This window comes from Plecotus auritus (genome assembly GCF_963455305.1).
Source record: "Plecotus auritus genome assembly, chromosome: 4".
NCBI classification, from domain to species: domain Eukaryota; kingdom Metazoa; phylum Chordata; class Mammalia; order Chiroptera; family Vespertilionidae; genus Plecotus; species Plecotus auritus.
The window spans coordinates 103,721,075-103,739,406 of record NC_137775.1 but is presented as its reverse complement, the minus strand read 5'-3'; the positions used below and the strand labels follow the sequence as shown (position 1 = coordinate 103,739,406).

General features: G+C 48.3%; 1 protein-coding gene and 1 pseudogene across 3 annotated transcripts in view; one reads left to right on the top strand and one right to left on the bottom strand.

The window, feature by feature from the left end:
* TRIM27 (tripartite motif containing 27) overlaps positions 1 to 18,332 on the bottom strand; it is a 45,739-nt gene that overhangs the window by 4,070 nt on the left and 23,337 nt on the right. For both annotated transcript variants that reach the window (XM_080665438.1, XM_080665439.1), the window contains 3 exons: positions 13,626 to 13,648; positions 7,980 to 8,095; positions 7,829 to 7,861 (listed from right to left, as the gene is read on the bottom strand). In XM_080665438.1, coding sequence (XP_080521564.1) covers positions 7,829 to 7,861; positions 7,980 to 8,095; positions 13,626 to 13,648 — 172 coding nt within the window. The remainder of the gene's footprint in view (positions 1 to 7,828; positions 7,862 to 7,979; positions 8,096 to 13,625; positions 13,649 to 18,332) is intronic.
* On the top strand, positions 9,855 to 10,788 carry LOC308245941 (citrate synthase, mitochondrial-like; annotated as a pseudogene). The gene has a single exon. The product of its transcript is annotated as a citrate synthase, mitochondrial-like (transcript).

Below are 18,332 nucleotides of genomic sequence, written 5' to 3'. Positions count from 1 at the left end.
TGTAAAATAACTTTCATATGCACTGGGAAACCAAAATCCTCGTGTGCCTAACTTTTTTGTGGTGGACTGGAATCTGCAATACCTCTGAGCTATGCCCATATGGTGAGTGCAGATCCTAAAGGCGCGTGGGGCCAGGGCCCAGGTACCACCACCTCTGACTCACTCCTCACCACTTCCCTTAAGGTGCTGTCCCTGCAACACAATGGTCCACAGCTAGGCCCACAGCAGTAGTGCCGGAAGCCAATTCCAGCATGTCATAATTGCAAGAGTTTCATCAAAAGGTTGATGGAACTTGGAGACTCAACAAGGGCTGAGTCACATATGTTATCACCTGTTGGGAATGGCTAAATGCTTTTCCCCAAACTTGAAAGGGATGCATTAAATTGATTTTTGCTGCCAGACAGCTCAGGGCATCTTAATCTACATGTTATTGTGAAGTACGGTAGCAACCATACTTGGGTAAAAATTGCTGTTTAATATTTTAACCTTGCTGTTTTGGGTTCTGTACTCATTTAAAAGTTATTTTGATTTTCTGAACTTATGTATGATTGAATACTCCCTTGATGGCGGTTTGAATATCCCATTGATTGTGATCTCACTGGTCATCAAAGCACATTCCTCTGGGACCCAGGACAGATAGTGATCCTAAATTGTCTCAGTAGCTACAGATAACTGAATTCCGGTTGACTCAGTGGTCCCGGAATCTGGACAGCACAATTATTCTAAATCGTCCAGGTGGTCCCAGATAATGCATTTCTGTTGACTCAGTGGTTCATAGATACTTTAGATAACTAAGTTGCTCTTCTGTAAAAATGCTTTTTCGCGAAACAGGTTCCTCAATCCAGACCCAACAATGTAATCAATACCTTTGTGATATTCTGTCAATATAAGCCAGATGTGGCAAGCTGTTCGGGGCTGCGAGGTCTGGAGCCCTTTTGCTCCCTTGTATGCCGCCAGCTTTTAATAAATGACTCCATAATTCAACCTTTTTTTGAGGCGTCCTTTGTAAGATGGGGGTACACTACAACATTTGGAGGCCCCAGCGAGATCCGCCACTAGGGGGCGCTGGTCTGGACGCCAAGGGAGGCCAATCTCCCCTGGGCCGGTCGTGGAGACTGAGGGTTCTCTAGGGGATTCGCAACCTGAGACGTCCCAGGGCCCCGGAGAACTTCCCTTCGGATCCAGCGAGCGGACAGGGAACATTGGCACATCCCTAAAAAATTTGTCTCGGAGTCCTGGAAACCCTCCTGGAGGTGAGTCCTGGTTTACTGGTGGACCGGTCATCTGGGGATGGCGGGAAGGGCTGGACGCAGCCGGGACTTCCCCATCCCAGAAGTGCCCTGAGACGTCAGTGGTCACTCCTGGTTTCTGGATTGTTGTTTTTTGTCTTTTTGTCTCGTGTTTGACGTACTTGGGCCCTATGTGTAGAATTTGTTGAGTTTTGATTTGTAAAGGTTTTGTCAGGTTGTTGAAATCTTCTTGGAGGACATTGAGTGATTCTTCCCTTCCTGTTTAACCTTTGACTGTGTGACTGGATTACTGATCTTTTTAACCTTCTGTGTAACCTGCCCCTGCCCGAATAAGCACTCTTTTTCCCAGGTCAACGCCGGAGTGCAGGATGACTTTCCCCTCACAGTCCCTGGCAGACTACAGGAGTGGTTTTAACCTCTTTTTTCCCTCCACACACACTGGTCCCACCCACTGGCCTGAGGCGGTGGCAGTGGAGCCAGAAAAAGCGGCAGCGGCATTTGCACACCCTCCCCCCCTTCAGGGTGTTCGCTTCCTGAGCCCTCGGTCTCCCTGTGCCGCCCCTCCCTCCTGGTCCCACCCTCATTATGGGAGACAGAAAGAGCTCCTGAGAAACTCCCTAGGTTGCAGGATGGGGCATTTATCTGCTTGTTGCGTCTATTAGTCTTGTTTCCTTTGTCCAACATGAGTGCCATTTCTGTTTTGCTGAAACATGGGTGGAGAATCCTGTCCTGGGATGTGGGAAAGGGAGGCCCCACAACTGTTCTTGTTAGGCCCCCATCAGGGGACTTGGGCAGTGTTCCTGTTATCTGTTCAGATCCCAAGACTGTAAGAGTACTTGTTCACTGATAGGGTGTAAGTACAGATGTTTGTTTGATATTTTGTTTGTCTGCCTGGGTATAATTATTTGTTCATGTAAGTGTGGAAGTCTGTGAGAAAAAAAAGAAAGAACATTTAATTTATTTAAGGCTGAGTGCTCTGACACATAGCAAACCGCCCCGAGTGGCCACTGGGATTCCTTTTTCCCAGGGGTGCTTGCTCTCTGTCAGAGGGGGAATCGGCCCACCTAACTAATAACATTTCTGTCTATGTTTATTAATCTGAAGGTATGAAGTTGTAACAGTTGTGGTCCGAAGAGGTTTAAAGCAGGGACCAAATTCTAAAGTTAACTATTTATAAGAAGGAAGCCGGAGCTGGCAAAGTCACCAAGTCTGCCCAGAAAGCTCAAAAACTAAATGAATCTTATTTCTGACACCTGTCGCCACCCAGTCTTAAATCAGTGGTGGAGGAACGGTCTCAGAACTGTTTGTCGCAATTGGCCATTTGAGTTTAATATGGTTAATGATTACAATACATTGTAAAACCTTTAGAAGAAAAGGGAAATATTTTGTGGGCCACTTGTCCTTTGTGTGAGTGTGTGGCAGCTCTTAAGTTATTAGTTTTTAAAATCAGTACCTTTTAATGGAAACACACTCAAGCAGAGGGGCTTTTCAGAGAGGTCAGGGAATCTGATTGCAGTGTAGGGGTCACCGGTTCCCCCATGCCACCTTCGTTGGCAGGAGGCAAGCGCTTTTCCCAGTGGGAACAGAGAGAGGTCTGCCAGATGAAAACGCCTCAGTGGGAGCACCTCTATTCGCCACCTGGGATCTGCGCAGTGCTCCCTGCCTCTGCCCACCGGGCACCCATCCCCTCCAGGGGTTGTTTTGAGTAGCTGGAGGCAGTGGCGAGGAGGGAAATTCCCTTGTGACTCCCTGCTCCCCAATGAGACCCAAGAACCCCCGGCGACTCCTTGGACACTTTTCACCGTGTTCTGTTAGGGGGCTTAAAGGCGGCAGCTAGAAATTCCCCCATTCCCCTTTTCAGGCTTATCAGAAACTGAGATCTTTATCTCTAGGAAAAATTCTAGCGGCTAGAGGCCTGAGAACATGCTGCTGGGCCTGCTCCCTCCTCCCCCCTGCCTTTTCTTTGCTAGACATGTTTAGAAATACTTAATGGAAGGTTTGAGGCATGGTTATGCATTTTTGAAGGACATAGAAAGAAGGTTTGAAGGCTAATTTGAAATTGTGACATCTGTGAAGGTTTGTGTATGTGAGGAGAAGGAAAAGAGAACGTAGAAAGAAAGAAAAGGACAGTAGCAAATAGGAAGGAATTAGTATGCCTATTGCAGGAAGCAGGGGCACTGAAAGAGAGAATGTCCTGGCAGGTTAGCCAGGGAAGCAAAAGGGGAGACTCAGACTCCAAGGGTCTTTAACTTAGAGGAAGAGGACTGACGGGCCCGGGGCACCTTTCCATTAAGCCCCCAGGAGCCCAGGGTAACATTACAAGTGGGGGGCAAACCTGTTAGTTTCCTGGTGGACACTGGGGCAGTCTATTCAGACTTGACAGAGCCGATGGGACCGGTAACCTCTAAGACACCAGTCCAGGGAGCCACTGGACAAACTGCCTGTTTTCCTTGGACATCAAAAAGGACTGTGGACATCGGAAGGAACACGGTAACGCATTCATTTCTGGTCATGCCAGAATGCCCATACCCTGCTTGGACGTGACCTCCTACAGAAGCTACAAGCCACCATATCCTCTGAGGGGGACGGAGCACACCTCACCGTGGATCCAAGGAAGCCAGGTTCGGTTACATCCTCCCCCGCGTGTATTCTTTTAACCTGTCCTCTCTCAGAGGAATATCTCTTGCAGGAAATGGAAAAAGCGGTGCCAGGGGAAGAGCATAAGCCTTCCACCTACTTGGGGGAGTTACAGTGTCTCTATCCCATGGTCTGGGCAGAAAACACCCCCCAGGGTTGGCAAGTCATCAAGCTCCTGTAGTAGTCCAATTGCAAGCCACCGCCACTCCAGCTCAGCCACTGAACTAGACCGAAGTGGAACAACAGGCCTTTGAGGAGCTAAAGAAGGCTCTTGTCTCAGCACCTGCCCTAGCCTTGCCAGACGTCATGAAGCCCTTCCACCTCTCCGTGAGTGAGGTAAGGGGCATTGCCAAAGGGGTTCTCACTCAGACTCTAGGTCCCTGGAAGAGACCTATAGCCTATCTGTCTAAGAGACTAGACCCCGTGGCAGCAGGGTGGCCAGCGTGCCTCCGGGCAGTGGCCGCCACAGCATTGCTGGTAAAGGAGGCAGATAAGCTGACTCTGGGCCAGGAACTAGCCCTGAAGACACCCCATGCTGTGGAGGCCCTCCTTCGAGCTGCTCCGGAGAGATGGATGTCAAACACCAGGATCACCCAGTGCCAAGCTCTTCTTCTGGACCAGCCCCGTATCCGGTTCCATAAGACACTGGACATCAGCCCTGCCAGCCTGCTCCCAGATGATGATCCGGAGGAACCCATTCATGACTGCATAGAGGTAACAGACGCAGTACAAACAGCTCGCCCAGACCTGACAGATGTCCCACTATCATCACCAGACAAGGTACTGTTCATGGATGGGAGCAGTTATGTTCAGGATGGGATCCGATATGCAGGGGCAGCGGTAGTCACCCTGGACCACACCATTTGGGCACAGTCCCTGAACAGGGGGACATCAGCACAAAAAGCTAAACTTTTGGCCTTGATCCAGGCCCTTCGATGGGGACACAGTGCCATCCCCCGGGAAAGAGGGTTACCAACTTCAGCCGGAAAGGACATTAAAAATAGGGAAGAGGTTTTAGCCTTATTAGAGGCCATCTGGCTCCCAAGGGCAGTTGCAATAGTGCACTGCACAGGACATCAGAAAGGGGAGACAACTGAAGCCGGAGGAAATAGAGCCGCAGACCGAACTGCCAAGGAAGCCACCCAAAAACCAGTGGGGCCTTTACAAGTCTTAGTAACCCTGCCAGACCCCGACCTACGGCAGACCCCTCCTACACCAAACAAGAGGAGGAATTGACAGAACAGAAGCAAGCCATCAAAGGACCACATGGTTGGTGGACCCTACCAGGTGACAGACTGTTGGTCCCAGCGGCTCTAGGTCAGACATTAGTTGCCCAGTTACACCAGGCTACCCACCTAGGCGTTGCCAAGACTTCTGGACTTCTGCGAGGCAGGTACTATATACCAAGCTTAGATAAGATAATTAAAAACATAGTCACTAAAGGTGCTGTCTGTGCACAGGTAAATGCTAAGCAAGGTAAGAGGGGCCCCCTGGGAATTCGGGCCCCGTGGAAATTCCCTAGGAGAGCATTGGGAGGTGGATTTCACAGAGATCAAGCCACCAGCGTCAGGGTACAAGTACCTACTAGTTCTTACAGACATCTTCTCGGGTTGGGTTGAAGCATACCCCACTAGGACAGAAACTGCCTCTATAGTAGTCAAGAAATTACTCCAGGAGGTTATACCTGGATTCGGGCTGCCAGTAGTCATAGGATCAGATAATGGCCCCGCCTTTGTAGCCAAGGTATCTCAAAGCATAGCTCAAGCCTTAGGCATAAATTAGAAACTCCATTGTGCATACCAGCCACAAAGTTCAGGACAGGCATGAGCAGGACTCTAAAAAGGAGTTTAATTAAATTTGTCCTAGAAACCGGTGAAAACTGGACCAACCTCCTGCCCTTCGCCCTGTTATGGGCCAGGTGTACCCCCTACTGGGAGGGGATTCCCCCCCCCTTTTTGAGATCATGTATGGTAGACCTCCCCCATCCTTCCCAGGGTCAGGGAGAAACTGAAAGCTGGAATTCATAACCATTCCTTGCTCAAGTCCTTACAGGCTCTGCAGTATACCCAGAGAGCCACCCATAAGCTTGTTTGAAACGCACTGCCAGTGCCCAGCGCGAACCCTGTATATCCCTTCCAGCCCGGGGACTTGGTGTGGGTAAAGAAGTTCACCGCCCAAGGACTCACCCCAACCTGAAAGGGACGCTACACTGTTATCCTGAGCACACCCACAGCTGTTGAAGTAGATGGCGTCCAAACCTGGCTACACCACTCCCAGCTCCTGCACCAGGAAACAGCCTGGATCCTGGCAACCAGCAGCCTCACCTGTGAGATCCCTAGCCTGGGCTCCACGAAGGCCAGGAGGAGACTCGACGCCTGCAGGAGGGGAACTGGACTTCAGTGAGGACAGTACTGACCGTGGTACTAGGGGCCTTGGTAACTGTAAGAACATTTTTGCTAGCCAGTGAAAAAGTCCAGGGCCAAGTAGGGCTAGATGTGCTAGGGGACAGGAGAGCAGGAACAGAACAGAGAATGCCCTTAAAGGAGGTGGGGTGAGTAAATAGAAAACTAATTGTGCCAAGCAGGCAGTTTAGAAAAATTAATGCAGTCAAACTACTTGAAGTCAGGGGGCAGTACAATCCCCTAACTAATAAGGATGAGTCCAAGATTTGACTCATGCGCATAAAACCAGTGGGGAATGAAGTATGGTAGCAACCATACTTGGGTAAAAACTGCTGTTTAATATTTTAACCTTGCTGTTTTGGGTTCTGTACTCATTTAAAAGTTATTTTGATTTTCTGAACTTATGTATGATTGAATACTCCCTTGATGGCGGTTTGAATATCCCATTGATTGTGATCTCACTGGTCATCAAAGCACATTCCTCTGGGACCCAGGACAGATAGTGATCCTAAATTGTCTCAGTAGCTACAGATAACTGAATTCCGGTTGACTCAGTGGTCCCGGAATCTGGACAGCACAATTATTCTAAATCGTCCAGGTGGTCCCAGATAATGCGTTTCTGTTGACTCAGTGATTCGTAGATACTTTAGATAACTAAGTTGCTCTTCTGTAAAAATGCTTTTTCGCGAAACAGGTTCCTCATTCCAGACCCAACGATGTAATCAATACCTTTGTGATATTCTGTCAATATAAGCCAGATGTGGCAAGCTGTTCGGGGCTGCGAGGTTTGGAGCCCTTTTGCTCCCTCGTATGCCGCCGGCTTTTAATAAATGACTCCATAATTCGACCTTTTTTTTGAGGCGTCCTTTGTAAGATGGGGGTTACACTACAACAATTGCCTCCTACTGGCCAAACACCTGAACAGCCGGAGGTAATTCACCAATCTGACAATGGATTCTGTGTAGCAAACCCTGACCTTTGAAGTGTATATATATCTTGCCTTAGGACAATTTGTGTTAATAAAAAGCAAGGGGTCCTGAGACAAGGAGAACTTAGCCCCTTTAGCTAAAGCTCCTCTGACCCCCAATGCCTTTCAAAATTATCTTTTGTCTCTGTACTCCTATTTAATATACACACAGCCTTTCTCCAGATTGCTGAACCCTTCTTAATGCCAGAACAAGAACCCTGGCACAATAGGCTCTGTAATTACAACTACCAGGCCAGGTGAAATGTCAACGAGGATAGTTTCTGTTCACTCTAAACCAATCACACTAATTCTGGATTAATTTTGGATTGCCTATTTTTCTCCTCCATCTGTATAGATTGGGAACCAAGTGAATATTGTTAAAAGACTTCAAAGTGAAACAAGAGGATAGTAACTGAAAAAAATTAACACAGCAAAAAGGAAGGTACAAAATATCAGGCCAGCTGGCTGGCCAGTGAGTATCTATGGCCCCTACCCCATTTCCCCACACTTTCAATGCAGGTGTTCATTTTCCCAGGAAACTTCTCATCAATGCCAGTAGGTGTAAAATTTACCTTGGATCTTCTCCATGTCTGACTGCATTTTTTCTAAGGGGAAAAAAGAAGATAATCAGTTTGCATCCCACTATCGGGCTGGAAAAGGGACCTGCCAGGGAACAGATACCCAGACCACAGCACCCTCCCCTCGCAGGCCACTGCACATCACCTGTGAACTGCTTCAGACTCTCCATCAGGAACAGACATTTTTGGGCAAAAATATCGATTTTCTCTTGCAGATCTGGAGGTGTGATCCAAGGTTCAGGGATCCTAATTCTTTCAGCCCTGTTAAAAAAAAAAAAGAGTGAATCCCTTTCCCAACTCCATGGCCTTCTAGGGACAGGACAGGGCCTGGGCTGGACTGGCTCACAGGGGTCCACAGCTGCCTTTCGTAGTCCCTCCAGGATGACGACTGCGGGACCAGAGAAGGGAGATGCCTTATTCATTTTTTATCCCCCAAAGTAGTGGTCAGCAAACTGCGGCTCGAGAGCCACATGCGGCTCTTTGGCCCCTTGAGTTTTTAGCAAAGGCCAGCTTAGGAGTACCCTAATTAAGTTAATAATAATGTACCTACGTATATAGTTTAAGTTTAAAAAATTTGGCTCTCAAAAGAAATTTCAATCATTGTACTGTTGATATTTGGCTCTGTTGACTAATGAGTTTGCCAACCACTGCCCCAAAGCATAAAGCCCAGGGCTTTTCAAAAGGGTTATTGGATAAGACTGAAGGCCAGAAATCACTGGAGTCCATGACCAAGACCTAGACATTCACCGTAGCAATGACCCAGAATCTCAGGTTCCCAAATACGGTGAGAATGACACTCGGACAGATGGGGCTCTCTGCCCAATTAGCACACCTTCCAGGGTCTGTGGCCAAGCTGACTGCTGACTGCCTACCACAGCTACCCCTTCGCCTCCATCTCCCAGATGCTGCTGGGTTCCTGGCTGCCCAGTCTGGATGTGACCCTGAGACAGAGTTCCAGCCGAGAGGTTAAGAAGTATCTTGTGTTAACATAATTAAGTCTGCTGAAGAAGAAATATGATGCAACTCTTCTTCCTGATGGCTGGCATTCCAGCTTTCCTGGACTAGGAGACTCAGGACCACACCTTCGAGATGGCACAAAGGCGAACAGAAAGCAACTCGAGAATCTGATGCACACTGGAGCCACCACACCGGTCCTGGGCACATTTCTCATAAGGTGGAAATTTTTAATTATGTTTAAGCCTGAAGCCAATGAAATTTTGGGTTTCCCCTTTCAACCTTGTTCACCTGTCAGCGCGGCATCTGGTGCAGTGGTGGAGGCTCTCGTTCCTGCAGCAGCTCGCTCCCCTCTCTGCCTCCTCATCAGATCCCAGAGTTCTCCCGCCAGTGGCTTTACTCATTGCGCCACCAGCTCATCGGAGCCAAGATGGACTTGAGGATCCCAGAAACGTGTAAATAGGAAGCCATTAGAAGGCTTTTGACCCTTAAAACTAGCAAAACTTAACGACTCAGAACTGAAAATTTCCTGATATCTAAGCAGAAAGACCAGGATACTAAGCCTTTCCGCACGGCTAGCACCTGCCTGATTACCCTGCAGCTTATCTGAATGCATCCTGTCTTGTGCTTGCTGCCGGGCAAGCTAGTGCTTCCTCTGCGAATTTGAAAGACGTGTTGGCTGACCTGATGCCTAAGGAGCAGACCAGGGTTAAGACTTCAGGCAGCAGCATGGAAAGACAGTGGTGGGCCACATCACTGCGGACAGGATGTATGGTGGCATGAGAGGCATTGGTACACGAAACATCAGTTCTTGATCCTGATGAGTTGTACAACATTCTTACTCTTCTCCTTCAAGAGCACCTGTTTCCATGGCTATGGTATCCCTGAATGTCAGAAACTGCTGCCCAAGGCTAAGGGTGGGGAAGAACCCCTGCCGGAGGGCTTATTTTGGCTGCTGGTAACTGATAAAATCCCAAAAGAGGAACAGGTATCTTGGCTCTCACAGGAGTGGCCTTTACCTTCCCAGGTGGTCACCCGCTGGACAACTTTCCCACCATCTACACCCATGTCTCAACTCAGTGCAGCCAGTATTGGATTACTGACTCTAAGCTGGACTGGTCCCACAATTTCACCAACATGTTAGGCTATACTGATGCTCAGTTTACTCAGCTTATGCACTTGTACGTCACTATTCACAGAGACCAGGAAGGTGGCAATGTCAGTGCCCATACCAGCCGCTTGGTCAGCAGTGCCCTTTCTGAACCCTGCTTGTCCTTGGCAGCAGCTACAAACAGGCTGGCAGGGCCCCTACATGGACTGGCAAATCAGACAGTGCTTGTCTGGCTGACACATCCTCAGAAGGAAGTTGGCAAAGGTGTGTCAGATGAGAGGTTACGAGACTACATCTGGAACACACTCCGCTCAGGGCGGGTGTCCCAGGTTGTGGCCACGCAGTGCTGAGGACTGATCCACGGTATATGTGTCAGCAAGAGTTTGTTCTGAAACATCTGCCTCATGACCCCATGTTTAAGCGAGTTGCTCAATTGTACAAGATTGTGCCCAATGTCCTCTTAGAGCAGGGCAAGGCCAAGAATCCTTGGCCCAATGTGGATGCTCACAGTGGGTACTGCTCCAGTGCTGTGGCATGTCAGGGAAGAATGCCTCCACAGTGCTGTTTGGGGTGGCACAGGCATTGGATGTACTGGCACAGCTCATCTGGAGCCGAGCCCTAGGCTTCCCTCTGGAGAGGCCAAGTCCATGAGCATGGGTGGTCTGATGAAGATTGTGGACTCTAAGGGTAAAACTGGAGACTGGGGGTGAGGGTGGGCTGCGGGGGACTGACTACCAGAAGTGAGGGCGCTTTAAAAAAAAGTATACTTTTGTTTTGTTTCAGGGGGCTGTTAAAGACTTAAGATTAAGTTGTATCTGAGACACTGATAATAAGTTTGAGGTTAAAATATAAATTAAGACTTTAAAAAATGAAAAGTGGACCCTTTTCCCTAACCAGCTCCTTTCCCCTGACTGGCAGGAGTTGCCCATCAGCTGCAGGATGACCAGGACTAATGCATGTGGTGTGAGTGAGGTCTGGCCCCCACGCCATCTCTGGAGTGAGAATCTGGCTCCTCTTTCCCTGGCCAAAGCGGACTGCAGAAAACCTGCTGTTGTGTACTGTGTCCAGTCCTCAGTAGGCCAGCAACTGGCCCCTGCCCCTTCTGTCTCCACAGGAACCGCGATAGACTATCAGCTGCACTAGACGCTTCCTAACAAAACTGACTGGCTAGCTGGACAGGCTCTGGGTAATTTTTTTTTTTTTCACGCTACCAGGTGACCATAAAGGCCAGGGCCATAAAGCCCAAGGCATTTGTTGTTACTGGTACCCAGTGTTTGATATTTCTTTCTAAAATTATCCCATAAAAATGAAGATCTGGGAGTGTTCTGTCCTCCACTACTCGAATACGTCCTGAGATGTTCTGTATGTGCTGCACCTCCAGCGGAGGATGCTCTGGACCCCCCTACTCCCTACTAGAGACCTTTCTGAGGGTTGTAGAAACCACAGGCTTAGGGTATTGCCCAGTCAATGCTTGAAATGAGCTAAGTTTTTGGCCATCACCCTCTGACCTTTGCCCCTTTGTTTTCATATGCCGTGGGCCACAGCATAGGGACATAGGCGTGACCAGCATGACACCCTCATGGTCCTGAGCAGGAAAATGACTTAAGTTTGGACATGTCTCCTTTGAATTTCAGTCCGAGGGCTGAGGGCATTAGGAACGGTAAGCCTCCCTCCTCATCCCCTGCCACAGGAAAGCATCCCTTTACTTGTCAAGGCCCTCATCTTGCCTGCCCCTCCCTACGAGCTCAGGGGATAGTGCTGGCTTCAGAAGCCCCATCTGCACAGGTTTCCAGGGACTCAGATGCTCTACTGCCTTTTCTTTAAGAAAGGGCTGAAACACACTCCTGCGGGCCTCCTTTCTCCCTCACAACTCCTGCCCGTGTTTGTGTGGGTCCCTCATCCCCAGAACCATGCTGTTCAGATGGACACACTGTCTATAAACTCCTGGGTAACTTGTCCAGAAGTGATGCAGACTTCAGGTTGTTTGGTATAAAATGCAAAATAAATGTTTTTATTCACAAAACAAACAAAAAAAATTGGTTTTCCTATCCCATACAGCCAAATCCAAACCTAATGGCACAGACAGGAGGGTCGTATGCTGGGTCAGAGCTAGAATGGCATCCAAGCAGCATGACGGTAACCTGGCCCTAGTCAGTGTTGCTCAGTGAATAGCGCATCGGCCTGCAGACTGAAGGGTCCTGGGTTCGATTATGGTTAAGGGCATATGCCCAGGTTGCAAGCTGCGGGCTCGATCCCCAAGAGGGGCTTGCAGAAGGCAACTGATCAATGATTCTCTCTCATCATTGAGTTTCTATCTCTCCCTCTCCCTTTCTCTCTGAAATCAATAAAAATATATTAAAAAAAAAAAAAAAAAGAAGATAGTATTTGCAGGGGTCAGCTGGCTGGGACAGTTACAAGCACCAATTCATCTCCCTCCAGGGCCCTCAAGAAGCAAGTCTGTCACCCTGGATGGTGGCTCGGTTGGTTAGAGCATCGTCCCGACACACCAGGGATGTGGGTTTGATCCCCGGTAAGGATACGTACAAGAGGCAACCAATGATGCATTAAGAAGTGGAACAACAAATTGGTGATTCTCTCTCTCTCTCAAATTAGAAAAAAAAGTTCATTAAGTCAGCTATATAGTGTGAAATGTAACTTTAAAATTATGTAGAATACGCCAATTTTTTCCTAAAATAAAAAAAATGTAACATGTCAAATTTAAAAAAAAGAAAAGAAAGACCAAGCCCACCATGATCCAGTCCACACACAGAGCCCGCCCACCACTGCGTCTGTGAGGCCCTCCACCATCTCCTCAATGTTCCCACGGAATCAGCGGCATTTCCTCTAGGAGGTGCTCTCTGTTCAGGGTTTTCATCAGCTTCAAACCTCAGCTCCCTCAGGCAGTTTCCACCCTGAGAGCACCCACCAGACCTGATGCGCGTAGGGCAGTGGTCGGCAAACTCATTAGTCAGCAAAGCCAAATATCAACAGTACAACAATTGAAATTTCTTTTGAGAGCCAAATTTTTTAAACTTAAACTTCTTCTAACGCCACTTCTTCAAAATGGACTCGCCCAGGCCGTGGTATTTTGTGGAAGAGCCACACTCAAGGGGCCAAAGAGCCGCATGTGGCTCGCAAGCCGCAGTTTGCCGACCACAGGCCTTGGCCTAGGGGGCTTGCGCTCACCATCTGCCGCGAACAAGGCCCCCAGCTCTCCCTGTCGGTCATATTCTCACACCAGGGAGCTCCTTCTCACTCACCTGTCCATCTGATGCTAGAATACAGACAGAATCAGAGCCAGAGCCAGAGTCCAGGTGTCTTGTCACTATTTCTAGAACTAAGCTGGTCACTTCCTTGGGCCATATTCCCCCCATTACAGGAAAAGGGAGAAGAAAGAATGAGAGAGAGGATTCTGAAATGTTTAGGGAGCAACAATCATAAACTCCCCTTGCACTTTGCCCAAGTCGAGGTCCAACTCCACCCTCTCCATGGAAATGTCCTAAAAAACCACTAGCGCCCGCCCAATGGAGCCCCAAGTTCACCCCTCACCCCCACAATCCGTCACTAATTTCTGAGTTTTAAAGAAGAGCTGTGGTCACCCACTTTCAGGGATGGCAGCGCAGGGGACCCCTGGGAAGGTGCCACCTCCGGCATCGGCTCCTTCCAGAGATTCTAAGCAGGAAGGAGACAGTCTCCCTGTGGACTTAGCACTGAGGAGAGGCGTACCTGCTCAGTGTGTCCCCGACGTCCTGTAAGAGAAAGGAAAAGGACAGCCATGAAGTCACTCAGATCCCACTGTTCTCTCACAGATGTTCCTGAAAACCCAACCGGAGGCCAGCCCGCCTGGAGAATCCGGGAGACAGGCATGTGCTCAGCCAGGGGCCGGGCGGCCAGAGGAGCTGGGAATACACCACTGGCCACACAGCTTCCCCCGGCGGCAGCACTGCCCACAGACCTCGGCACCACACGTGCTAACCCACACTCCCCACCCTTCACCACAAACGTGAAGCTTGCTTCCTTTACTTTCTATTGTGAAATAATTTAAAATACTCAGAAAAGCTGAGTACAAAAAGCTCCTGTATACTCTTTACCCAGACTTACCAGATTATTACAAACATATTTATCCTTTGGACCATTTGAGAGGCCACTGAGTACATTATACCCTTTGACCCTTTATCCTTTCTGTGTGCATTTCCTAAGTGCATCCTATATAATAAAGATGTAATATGCAAATTGACCCTCACACCCTCTCACAAGATGGCTGCCCCCATGTGGTCAAAGATGGCCGCCATAAGATGGCTAACAGGGGAGGGCAGTTGGGGGCGACCAGGCTGGCAGGGAAGGCAGTTGGGAGGACCAGGCCTGCAGGGGAGTGCAGTTGGAGGTGACCAGGCCTACAAGGGAGTGCAGTTGGGGGGGACCAGGCCGGCAGGGAAGGCAGTTGGGGGTGACCAGGCCTGCAGGGGAGGGAGGGCAGTTGGGGGTGACCAGGCCTGCAGGGAAGGGAGGGCAGTTGGGGGTGACCAGGCCTGCAGGGGAGGGCAGTTGGTGGGGGGAGAACCAGGCCTGTAGGGGAGGGCAGTTCAAGGGGACCAGGCCTGAAGGGAAGGGCAGTTGGGGTCAACCAGGCTGGCAGGGGAGGGCCGTTAGGGGGAACAGGGCTGGCAGGGGAAGGCAGTTGGGGGCAATCAGGTCAGCAGGGGAGGGCAGTTGGGGGCGACCGGGCCGGAAGGGGAGGGCTGTTAGGGGCAACCGGGCCAGCAGGGGAGGGCAGTTAGGGGGGACTGGGCCAGCAGGGGAGGGCGGGGGGGGGGGGAGACCAGGCCTGCAGGGGAGGGCAGTTGGGGGCAATCAGGCTGGCAGGGGAGCAGTTAGGCATCGATCAGGCTGGCAGGGGAGTGGTTAGGGCAGCCGTGGGCAAACTACAGCCCGCGGGCCAGATCCGGCCCGTTCAGCTGTTCTAACCGGCCCGCGGAGCCGAAAGAGCGGAGGGTGCTCTTGCTCTCCCCTCTGCTCCTTTACTTTGAATTTATATTAGTTCACACAAACACTCCATCCATGCTTTTGTTCCGGCCCTCCAGTACAGTTTAAGAACCCATTGTGGCCCTTGAGTCAAAAAGTTTGCCCACCCCTGGGTTAGGGTGTGATCAGGTTGGCAGGCAGGCAGGCAAGCGGTTGGAAGCCAGCAGTCCAGGATTGTGAAAGGGATGTCCAACTGCCAGTTTAGGCCCGATCCCACCTAAACACCCCCGAGGGGTCCCAGATTGGAGAGGGTGCAGGCTGGGCTAAGGGACCCCTGCCAGTGCACAAATTTAGTTCACCGGGCCTCTAGTGTTCTTATATATGTCCAGGATAGTTATCACATGCAGAAAACTGAACAGTGAGGTTTGTCTAACCCAGCCGTGGGCAAACTACGGCCCGCGGGCCGGATCCGGCCCGTTCGGCTATTCTATCCGGCCCGCGGAGCCGAAGAGCGGAGGGTTCTCTTGCTCTCCCCTCCGCTCCTTTACTTTTAATTTATATTAGTTCACACAAACACTCCATCCATGCTTTTGTTCTGGCCCTCCGGTCCAGTTTAAGAACCCATTGTGGCCCTCGAGTCAAAAAGTTTGCCCACCCCTGGTCTAACCCATAGTCCACATCTACTGCAACCAACTGTCTTAATGATATTTTTAGAGCTACTCCTCCCCCTAAGTAATTCAGGGTCCCCCACTGCATTCATTTATAATGACATGTGTCTTCAATATCGAAGTTACTTAGCATTGATTTACCTCCCATGACACTGACACAGGTTTATTTTATATACTAGGTGTACTGGTTAATAATAAGAATTTTGTATCCAACATCCTTTCTCAATAAAAACTCTTAGCAAAGGGGGAATAGATGGATCATACCTCAACATAATAAAAGCCTTATATGACAAACATACAGCCAACATAATACTCAGTGGGCAAAAACTAAACTCATTTCCCCTAAGAACAGGAACAAGACAGGGATGCCCACTTTCACCACTCCTGTTCAATATAGTACTGGAAGTACTAGCCATAGCGATCAGACAATATGAAGAAATAAAAGGCATCCAAATTGGAAAAGAAGTAAAACTCCCCTCGTTCGCAGATGACATGATTCTATACATAGAAAACTCCAAAGACTCCATCAAAAAACTACTAGACCTAATAAATGAATTTGGCAATGTAGCAGGATACAAAATTAACACCCAGAAATCTATGGCCTTTTTATACACCAATAATGAACTCACAAAAAGAGAAACAACAACAACAACAACAAAAACCCAATCCCATTTACCACTGCACCAAAAAATTTAAGATACATAGGAATAAACTTATCTAAGGACATAAAAGACCTGTACTCGGAAAACTACAAGACATTGAAAAAAGAGATAGAGGGAGAAATAAACAAATGAAAGAACATACCATGTTCATGGATTGGTAGAATCCACATCATTAAAATGTCCATACTACCCAAAGCAATCTACAGATTCAATGCCATCCCCATTAAAATACCAATGGCATGTTTCAAAGATCTAGAACAAACTCTCCAAAAATTTATCTGGAATCAAAAAACACCCCGAATAGCCACAGCAATCCTGAGAAAGAAGAACAAAGTTGGAGGGATCACATTACCAGATGTAAAGCTATATTACCAAGCCATGCACAAGAACAGACATATAGATCAATGGAACAGAACAGAGAACCCAGAAATCGACCCACGCCATTATGCTCAATTAATATTTGACAAAGGAGGCAAGAGCATACACAGGAGTCAAAACAGTTTCTTTAATAAGTTGTGCTGGGAAAATTGGACAGATACATGCAAAAAAAAATGAAACTAGATCACCAACTTACACCATACATAAAAACAAACTCAAAATGGATAGAGGACTTGAATGTAAGACGAGAAAGATCCCACAAGACTCCATAGGCAGCAAAATAGCAGACATATGTCATAGCAATATCTTTACAGACACAGATCCTAGGGCAGGGGTGGGCAAACTTTCTGACTCAAGGGCCACAACGGGTTCTTAAACTGGACCGGAGGGCCGGAACAAAAGCATGGATGGAGTGTTTGTGTGAACTAATATAAATTCAAAATAAAGGAGCGGAGGGGAGAGCAAGAGAACCCTCCGCTCTTTCGGCTCCGCGGGCCAGACTGAACAGCCGAACGGGCCGGATCTGGCCCGCGGGCCGTAGTTTGCCCACGGCTGTCCTAGGGCAATGGAGACTAAGGAGAAAATAAACAAATGGGACCACATCAAAATAAAAAGCTTCTGCACAGCAAAAGAAACCATCAACAAAACAACAAGAAAGCCCACTGCATGGGAGAACATATTTGCCAATGACATTTCCACTAAGGGCTTAACCTCCAAAATTTACAGAGAACTCATACAACTTAACAAAAGGAAGATAAACGATCCAATCAAAAAATGGACAAAGAATATATATAGACACTTTTCGAAAGAGGACATACGGAAAGCCGAGAGACGTATGAAAACATGCTCAAAGTCACTAATCATCTGAGAGATGCAAATCAAAACAACAATGAGATACCATCTCACACCTGTCAGAATGGCTATCATCAACAAATCAATAAACGCCAATGCTGGCAAGGGTGTGGAGAAAAAGGAACCCTCCAGCACTGTGGAAAACAGTATGGTGCGGAGTTTCCTCAAAAAGTTAAAAATGGAACTCCCATTTGACCCAGTAATCCCACTCCTAGGACTATATCCCAAGAAACCAGAAACGCCTATCAGAAAGGGTATATGCACCCCTATGTTCACAGCAACACAATTTACCATAGCTAAGATTTGGAAACAGCCTAAGTGCCCATCAGCAGATGAATGGATTAAAAAACTGGTGTACATCTACACAATGGAATACTATGCCACTATAAAAAAGAAGGAACTTTTAACATTTGCAACAACATGGATGGAACTGGAGAGCATTATGCTAAGGGAAATAAGCCAGTCAGACAAAGATAAATATCACACGATCTCACTCATATGTGGGATATAATGATCAACATAATTTAATGAACAAGAATAGATCAATCTAGAGACAAATGGTAGGGGAGGAGGGCGGTTGGGGAGCAACCAAAGGACTTGTATGCATGCATGTTAGCATAACCAATGGACACAGACACTGGGGCGGTGGGGGCTTGCCCAGGGTGGGAATGGTTGGGTGTGGGGGTGGGGGCGGTATCAAGTGGGGAAAAAGGAGACATGTAAAACTTCAGACAATAAAATTTTTTTTTAATTAAAAAAAAATAATGTGAATTTTGTAATCAAAGAAAACACGATAATTTCAAGAGAAACATCAAAAGTGTTTTATTCAAAGTAATGTCCATCGCTAGCTACATATTTCCCCATCTTTCAGGTAATTTGTGGATACTGTCACAATAGAACTTTTCTTGTTT